The sequence below is a fragment of the Cucurbita maxima genome, unplaced genomic scaffold, assembly GCF_002738345.1.
Source record: "Cucurbita maxima cultivar Rimu unplaced genomic scaffold, Cmax_1.0 Cma_Scf00036, whole genome shotgun sequence".
Classification (NCBI taxonomy): Eukaryota; Viridiplantae; Streptophyta; class Magnoliopsida; order Cucurbitales; family Cucurbitaceae; genus Cucurbita; species Cucurbita maxima.
The window spans coordinates 10208-19755 of NW_019272052.1; the positions used below are offsets into that span (position 1 = coordinate 10208).

At 36.6% G+C, this 9548-nt stretch overlaps 1 protein-coding gene across 2 annotated transcripts; it reads right to left on the minus strand.

Moving 5' to 3' along the window:
* Positions 1-921: 921 nt before the first annotated feature.
* LOC111468401 lies at positions 922-9399 on the minus strand. 2 transcript variants are annotated; one of them, XM_023113612.1, is made up of 8 exons: positions 9057-9399; positions 8914-8966; positions 7410-7469; positions 7244-7301; positions 6176-6325; positions 4757-4809; positions 4037-4216; positions 922-1567 (listed from the first exon to the last, which is right to left on the minus strand). In XM_023113612.1, the coding sequence occupies exons 1-8, from the start codon at positions 9355-9357 to the stop codon at positions 1421-1423; spliced, it is 1002 nt and encodes a 333-aa protein (XP_022969380.1). In that variant the 5' UTR covers positions 9358-9399; the 3' UTR covers positions 922-1420. The 2 variants fall into 2 exon arrangements, with proteins under 2 accessions (XP_022969380.1, XP_022969379.1); XM_023113611.1 differs by having other exon boundaries at positions 6176-6305; positions 7224-7301; positions 9057-9398.
* Positions 9400-9548: the final 149 nt, after the last annotated feature.

Consider the following 9548-nt stretch of genomic DNA (forward strand, 5'->3'; position numbering starts at 1 on the left):
GGAACCTTACGCCCAAAAAACATCAAGAAAATCTGCACAACTCTCAATTTAATACTTTTATTGGCATTTTCTTCCACAATTCTTCACCTCCCTACCTCTATGCTTCTCTATCTTTTAATTAAATAAATATGTTAATTTTTATTACAAAATTTTTACATACCATTCTTTAGACCCTTTTGGATAACAATTTTGGTTTTGGTGTTCCACTTTTTGATAATTAGCTTTTTTTTCGTCTAAATGTTTCTCACTTTATACAACAATTTTCAAATCTTAAAGCTATTAGTAGAAAATAAGAGGCCGTTGTTTAAAATGTAAAATTTTAAATAAAACTTTATCTTCAAATTTAAGATTTTGGATCCAACAATCATCTCTTTGAACAAAATATTACATTTGAACAAAGATCTATTCATCTACCAATGCAGTGTTGATAGAGTCATATGGACTTGCTACTCAAGCACTTTTTGATTGATACGGGGATTCATCCACAATGTCAATAATGAGGCTTCATCAATTCTCTTTGTTTGGAATTTGAGAATTTTTTTTGGGTAGGTTTAGACCATGACTATGATATCAATTGAAAAGGATAGCAGACCTCCACATATTTCTACTATGATATGATATTGTACACTTGTGCATAAAATCCTTGTGGTGTTGTTCTTCGAACAATCTAAAAAACCACATACCAACGAAGACAATTGTTTTTATATTATGGATCTCTCTTTTCTGACAATTGGGACACTTTGTTTGCACCTAACTGTATGGCTCTAGGTTGTAACTCGATTAAAGAACTTGTTGTAGAGATATTAGCTTGGGCTGGCCTTGAGGAGGGTTTTTCATGTAAAAATTGTTAAATCTCCTGTGCTTGAGATAATTGATCAGTTATATAAATTATTTCTATCATAAATTCATAACACATAATAATTGAAGGTAGTAGTTCCATACACTGTCATAGTAGAAGGTAGGTCCACTAAACCAGCACATTTCATGCACAATTTAAACAAAATTAGAACCATTAACCACCGTCTCTGCCACGTTACCCTGATAAAAGTGAATATTTATATATCCTTCTTGGTTTCGGCCACTAAAGGACAAACTAGAAAGGTGTTTTTTCTTTATAAGGAAGGGTGATTAAGTATTAATGGTGTTTTTGACCCGGAGAAGAAAGTGATTGCGTGGGAATCCCTTCGAGTCTGAACCCAATGGATTGAGGCAACGGAGGCCTTGAATTGTGCATTCTAAGCACATGCAATGCAAAGCATTGACCAGTGGAGGGGTCAGGATTTGGACTTCCCCCATGATTTTGCTCTTATCACTTCTACAAACATAATATAAGAAACAGTAACTCAACAATTAAGAACATTAGCTAGTAGGGCCTCCACTCTAATTTCGTCCATCAAATCAAAGAGCGGGTTGTAGATCATCAGAGGCGCTCATAGGGCCTCCACTCCTTCACACTGGCTCTTAAAGGCTCCGGAACAACAGCGGACCAGGACTCCAATTCTGGAAATGGTCCAGTCAGAGCAACATAATTCTCACCCTTCTCTTTGGGTAGTTTTTTCCAACACAACTGCAATTAACAAGTATAAGGTGAAATTGTTAACTACCACAGGGCAATCGTATATGTATCCACATTTCTAACTGCAAAATACCAAATGATTATGAAACCATACTAACTGAATCATATTTTGGCATCATCACTATGAAAATTCCGTATGGATTCAATTTTCTTATCCATATACCCTCACAATTATCATGAATAAAGCCTTGAATTCCACTTCATCATTGCTTCTAGCTACCGTACTTTTATTTTTGCTTCGTTGGGTAAGTAGATCCTTCAACAAATGAGCAATAAGCAGAAGTAGATATTCTATCCGTGGAGCTACCTACCAATCAGTATCAATGTAAATTTCATTAAATGGGTCATGCTTCTTAAAAACAATGTCTTTGTAAATTGCTTCAAAGTGAGTTCGTCCCAGAGTACGCATGTAATTGATTGCCATAATAATTGCAAAAGCAATGTGTAGATGAGTGCAAGATTAATAAGTAGTTCCATATTTTCCTCGTTTTTCACCCTTCTTCGTTGCATCTTGCGGCTTTAAATTTGATTCAATAGAAGTTCTTGTTGTTCTATAACCAAGTAAGCTGGTCTCATTAAGCAAATCAATAATTTACTTAAGTCTTTGATTTGTAATTCGTTTGCTATTTTTTTCTCCAAACTATTTAGTCTAGCCTCATCATAAACTACTAGGATGATGTCATCAACATACATTATTAAAACAATCATATTATCATTTATAGTGTCTATAGAAAATGGTATGATCTACTTGACCCCGAAAAAAATCGAATGCATGTGGCTAAGTGTCACGGTTGTACATTTTTAACTGTGCGACATTGTGATCTTGACACGCTCACGACAAGTCTGGAGGAAAGTTCAAGCCCCATATTCATTTTTCGCTTGACTTCATGGCTTTGTCAAACCTTAGGTGAGGTTTGTCTTCGCCAACAAATACAACTCATGCAGAATCTAAGCGTGTTCGACTACACATGCCACTTGTACGTGCATGTTCAATCTTCTACAACCCAACCGACTTGCCTCTACATTAGGCTAAGTCATCCGGTTTGTCCTTTTGGTTCCCAATTAACATGGTCATCATATCTTGATGTCATCCCAAGTCCCAGGATGTCATCGGCCAACTTAGCTTGCACCGTCATGCTCATCGAGAACGGACCCGTGTGTCATTCAAAACATCAGGGCATCCCTAACATCCATCCATCCAGGTTCTATCGAGGCATTGGACCCTCCCGTGTCTATGTCATACCATTTAAGGACTCCATACCCAATGGTGGATGCATATACCAACCTCTGACACATTGGCTGGGGCGAAATGTCAGTGCACCTGTGCCGTTTAACAGTATTCTTAAAAGATCCATTTCAAAGAAAGTCTCTTGAGACACTCGTCTTGCAATACTCGCCCTCACTATGACACACGCATATACCACAGGGTAGCTCATTTTAGGCCACAAGACTCAAGGGTGGTGGAAAGATGATACCATGCCTCCTATTGAGGTACATTTTAAGGCATTTCCAATCTGGTAGGTGTAGACATGATTTTGGCAAATAGTCATATGGTGTCATGGAGCGTTCGTCCAGTATCCGATTGACACAAAATTTGGCAAGCTTTCATCTTTCATATGGACGGACTTAACTCTAGAACCATATGCCCAAACTCCTTTCAAAACCCCTACTTTCGAGGTTAAGGTCCGAGGCCCTAACCGACCCTTATCAAGTCTATCTTTGTCCCTCATATCGACATCGTTGTCTCCTTGCTTATGCCTCAACTTGGCTTCAATACACATGTCTTTGATGAGTTAGATGATGCACCATCCTCCTCGGTTGCACATAACACTCATCTATTTTGGCCCTTGCATGGCCGGATGGGCGCCTCTTTAGGGTCGGTTCTTTGCTTGTCGTTACATGAGGGTCACAACTTACTCTCTTTATAGCATAGTTGTGACACTAGGTACGAGTGGTGGACAATCATGAAACCATGAGTTGTGACTAGCTCTAAGGATGAATCCAATATATATTGGTTGTACTTCTACTTTTCGTGAATAGAGTGAATCTTTCTTTCAAAAGATTAAAGAAAAAAGGATCCATACCTCATCCTAGAATGATTTGGAAGATCCAAGAGACTGACGACCAATGATATTGGCGACAACGGCGGATAAAACAACAATGAACCACAAGCTACGAACCATGATTAGTGTTTCCAAAGCATAAATAATGAATGATTGACATAAATGAAGAACGCCACAAATAGACCTAGGAGAGATTGCCAACAGAAAGTAGTGGGCATGAACACCGATGACTAGGGGTATTTTTGTATGGTTAAGGTTTCAAGACCAAAATCGTGTAGTTTTTGAGAGAAGACAAAATTATCATTCACTTTTCTATTGGAACTAGTTATAGTTCAGCTACAATAAATAAAACGAATCTAACTAAAAAATAGAAGTAAAATTTAGTACTATTTCTTACCTGTTTAGGAAATGCTTCGGAAAGAGCCTGAATCACCGAATTGCGTGGCAGGAAGGAATCGGCTGAGGATACTTCACTACGGATACCATTGTCAGTGACTTTGACTACATTCCCTCCACAGTTAATCATGAGCCGACCACCAACCATCAGTCTATCTTTCAATTCCAACCACTTGCCAACCTATTATAAAAATGAAATGAAAAGATTCACTCCAATCATTAAACTGCTTGTAATACTCCGAAACCTTCATCCACAATCACAACCTTCTAATACTCAACTGACTACCCTACTACTTATGTCATCTTCCTAACAAACACATAGATGGGCCTCACAACACATCACGCACATGCTACACCAAAGCCCACCCTTCCCCCTCCTACGTGAATACATTTTAAGAACCGGGGGTCGATCCTAATAGTTGGAAAAACGTACAAGTAATAAATATATAAATATAAATCCATAAACCAGTAAAGGAAAAAATAAAAAAATAAATGATTGAACCAAATTTTTGGACAAAAGATCAGTAGGAAGAAAATTAGGCTATTCCAGCATATGCTAATGTATGGAGAAATAAATGAATCACCGGCGAGAAAATTATAAACCAGCCTCGGAAATAAAAAAAAAAATAGAACATCTATTCAAGGAACATCATTAGTACAGTTGCAATTCGGACACAGAAACTTAACACAAAAGCCATAATTACATGCACATGGTACATACCTGTTGCAACTGAGGCAAAATATCTCCATCAGAAAACAAGTCAATAACAATTCCTGAATATTATAAATACATATTAGCACAAAGGTGGAGAAAAGAGGAAAGAAGGGGGCAGTTTTCCCCTCTTGATTTGTCTTAGATTAAAAAAATATAATAAAAGAAAACTAAGATTTAGAATGTTTTCCCTAAATTTCCCCCTCCCTAAATTTTCAAAACAGAAAGATTTACCTATATAAAAAAATTCATGTACAATTTTTCCCCTCCCTATGAACATTTTCTGGCTCTATGCTTGTGTCAGCATAAATAAAACAAAAGTATAGCTTCTAGTTTCCTCTACAGAATAAAGAAGAAATTCGTTAATATAAAAAGATGTAATACAAAACTGAAATTGAAGAAGATTGTTATGAATCTAGTATGCGTAAGATTAATTCAATATTAAGTAGTCAAATATTCCTTGTAAAATTGTATTTTTTTAGCAGTAGCAACTATCAGCATGACTAAAGAATTTATGGCTAAGGAGAGGATTGAATTCTCAGGATCCCATGTAGCGAGGTGATGTTTGACTATTTAATGAGATGACAAAATATTGATGTAGTTTGACTCTCTTTGTTTCGGGATATTTTATGTTTTTATTGTTTTACAGAGGGTAAACTGATTTACTGAAGGGTATGGTCGTATTAGTTGGTTGGGCGTTTTGTTTTTAGACAAACTCAGTCTTTGGCTTTCCCTATATAAAGGAGCCATTTGTTGTGAGGTTCAGGATTGATCGTACTAATATTCTTCAAGAATTGGTTACACCAGAAGGAATATGCATTCATGCTTCAACTCCCATGGCGTGTTTGCACACCCATTATTGTGTAACAGTTCAAGTCCACCACTAGCATATATTGTCTGCTTCAGCCCATACGTATTGTCGTTTGCCTCACGATTTTAAAAAGCGTCTGCTAGAGAAAGATTTTCACACACTTATAAAGAATGTTTCCGTTTCCCTCTCCAACTGATGTGGGATCTCACAATCCACCCCCTTAGGGGCCTAGCATCCTTGCTGACACACCACTCAATTTTAGTTATAATACCATTTGTAACAGCCCAAGCCCACTGCTAGCAAATATTGTCCGCTTTGCCCATTACGTGTTGCCATCAACCTCACGATTTTAAAACGCGTCTGCTAGGGAGAGATTTTCACACTTGGGAGCAATGCTTTGTTCCTCTCTCACACATCCGTGAGAGAGGGGAAAGTGAGTGTTTCTAAAATGTTGCATTTGATCTTAATGATGAGGAATTAAATGTCTGCTGCCCAACCTCTTCATGGAACTCTTCTCTCCAGATAAAATTATGTTAAAAAACAATAAAATGAGGGAGAAACGATAGCATATATACTACATGTTTGTTACATAAGAACCTCGAAATGTAGAACTTTACCAGCATAACCCCCAGAGATTCTGGCCGATGGATCAAGGGCATCCCCGATGTGAATGTTAAGTATCCCACCATCATCAGAATGCTTCTCAAGATCAGATAGCCCGAAAAAGTCTCTTGCTTTATCAATTAGCTGGATTGTTAAGAAACAAACTGTTCAAGATGAAGTCACAGTGAAGACAGAAAGATAAATGTAGACATTCTAATTTTGACCGAAAAAAATAACTCAACTAAAACATAACTCAACTGGCTAAACTATTATAATTTTGACCGAAAGGTAAACATTTGGATCCCTATCCGTTCATACAATTGAACTCAAGAAAAATAAAATTATTATATAAGCAATTTCACACTAGGCAGCCAGAATCAGTATATTGTTTCAAATTGCCATTGACTAGAAATGGAGGAAACTAAAAAAATATCTCCAATCTAACAAAATAAGACCAAGTGAATAATTACAAAAAGATTTGGTCACAAAAACTATTGAACAAAATACAAGATCAAATCTCACACGAAGGTCTCTCAGGCCCCTTAAAATTCTATTGTCTGTCTCAACCATGTCCCAAATGACAGCACACACCCAACTTTGCGTTAGTTCCGGGTCCATTTTTGTTTGTCTTTTCTCCCCCTTGGGAAATAGTATCTCTCAACATTTTTCTTCCTTTTTTAAACAAGAGGCAAATCTTTATTGAATAGCTGAAAAGAGACTAATGCTCAAGTGGAAAATATGGTAATAGAGAAACACTTCTCTTTCAAATTTTAAATGAAAAACACCACTCTACTGAAGATGAATCTCTTTAACTTATGAAAAATTGTTCATCTCCATGCTATAATTATATCCAAATCTTTATTTTAATGATTTTTGGTGGTTTAAGATATCAACGCCAAATAGTAAACATGACTTAAGGATACCTATTCCCGTCTTTCCCGTGCATGAAACGACCCCAAAGGGGAAAGAAAATAATGGGAAGTCACATAGAAATAATCTATATTGTTTCTCAACTTCTGAATTTTCAGAGACTGATAGGTAAAGAAACCAAATATAGCTTACGATTCCATCAATCTCCCAACCTTCAAGCTGCAACGAGGGCCATGAAGCAAGCATCAAATGGGCAGTAGTCCCCCCTCCCTGTTTAAACAGTATAAAATTTCAGTCATGAAATCAGTAATTTGGTATAGAAAAGTTTCACATTTATTTTCGAAAGGTACGTCATTATTGAAGAATGAAGTGTTTTACCAATCCAAATATAGCAATTGGACCTTCTGGAATTATAGCTGGCAAGCTAGCAAACTCATCCTACATGATGCAGAAATACAGAGCCCTCCGTAGTAAGAATAAATTTATAATATAAAAAATAATGTAGAAAATGATTGGAAATTAACGTTTTTTTAGCTCAAAGAAATATAAATTAGGCATATAAAAAAATTATCGAATGTTGAAACAGAATCCTTTTGATTACTACAACACAAAAAATACAGAAGGATAAAGGGACTACATATTACTGATTTTACAATGATTTCATGTTGAAATAATTTTTTGGCTGATAGAATATTGAAGCTCATTTGGGGGTTTGAAAGAAAATTCCAACAACACTCGCATCCAAGAAAAAATGGAAACAAACGACACGACTTTAGACCGAATAGTAAGGAAGATTTGAAAGTGTGGCTGCTGGAAAATGATGGCTCTTCGTCATCAAATATTTCTCTCCTAAGCTTATTGTGAAGCAGGCAGTTTTGAATAACCAGAAATCGAATTATAGGTCAAGGTTTTCTTCAGAATCTTCTCTTTTGAGAGGCTGAATACTCGTTTCAGAATCCAAAGAATTCTTCAAAATTCCATCCTTTCTCCCAATTGGTGTGTTCTTTGTCAAAACAGTGGGAAATCGTTGATGCATATCTTCTTTTTGTGCCCATTTGCTGCTAGTTGTTGGGATAGGCTGTTTAGTTTGTTTAGTATTCAGTGGTGTTGGCCCAACAAAGCTTTGGATGCCCTCCAACTCATTGAAGGCCCTCATTTTAAAGCTCAGACGAAAATCCTTTGGTCCAATGGAGTTTTTCCCAACTGGAGACTTGGTTTGAAAGAAATTCCAGAACTTTTCATGGTCAAGAAATGAACGGGGATGTCTTGGGATTTGGCTACTCTTTTAAAGCTCAGATGAAAGTTCTCTGGTCCAATGGAGTCTTTCCCTCCTGGCTCTTAACTTTCTATCTCCACAAATCATAGTGAATATCTCCCAACTCGGATGCCAATTGTTAGTATTACACAACTCACACACTCAATCTAGAAAAAAAAATACGAAGAACAAGAGAGAAGACACGAATAGAAATATCGGCTAGAAGTTTATATTGATGACTTCTAGTATGTACAATCACAGATAATACAAAAAATACAGAAAGTACATCTTCAAAGCACTACCTAGAAGGATATATGGTTAAGTTTAGTATGCGTACCTTTGCTATTGTCAATACATAATCATTTACCATATATTGTCATTTACTATGACCATTTACCATGTATAGTAATTTATTATGATGTATAGCTATTGAGTAAAGAGAGAAAGAGCACCAAATTCAGCAGCCATGGAAAAATTGAAGAGGGACTCCAGACGATATAAAAAAATTAGAAAGGAACGGAAAGAGAAGGTTACAAAATTTATAGTTTCTTTTTAGTTGAAGATAATATCCTTTTACGTTCGTGCATCCGTATTGGTGAGGGAATAGAAGAGACCGAGTTTACTGACCCAGTAAGAACCTGTCCAAATCTGCTCCTTGTAAAGAATGCTGTGCACATTATCTGCGTCGACAATGGCGGCACAGTTTAGAAGGTCTGAATTCCCTTTTAGAGGATAAAAATTGAAGAGAAGGGAGAAACGAAAAGTAGTACTAGAAGAATCGAGAAGTAGCATTCTGGATTCGGGAGTGTCTACAATAACAATGTCATTGTAGTAGCTAGTTGTAGCGGTCAACACTTGAAATTCTTCTTTTTCTTCCACTCCTTCCTCAACGCTCCGGAAGCTGGGATCACCAGTGGCCCTTGTCAATTTTCCGACGGAGGAATATCGAAAATCGCTCTGAATTTTGGTGAAGTTTAGTGAACTACATAGGTAACGCCTACTTCGACATATATTTACAACTCCGAAACTCCATGGACGTGCGTAAATTTGAGGAGCAAGTGCGTACGCCATTTCCTTCCTGCTTTATCCGACTCTTGCTTTCACGTATATATTTAACCACAAATGCCGCAAAACTCAATTCTTTTTTTAATGATTAAACTCCCCCTCTCTCTCTTTTTTAATAATTAAACTAACTTAAAAAAAAAAATAAACTCTTAAAACATGCAATTTTTAGGACTAAGGTAAAACTATAACATTAAAAA

Coding starts and splice junctions, on each gene's coding strand:
- LOC111468401 (XM_023113612.1), bottom strand. CDS start 9,357: ATGGCGTACGCACTTGCTCCTCAAATTTACGCACGTCCATGGAGTTTC. Junction 7,302..7,409: donor CAATTGCTATATTTGGATTG/GTAAAACACTTC, acceptor CTGTTTAAACAG/GGAGGGGGGACTACTGCCCA. Junction 1,568..4,036: donor CCGAAGCATTTCCTAAACAG/GTAAGAAATAGT, acceptor TGTTAATTGCAG/TTGTGTTGGAAAAAACTACC.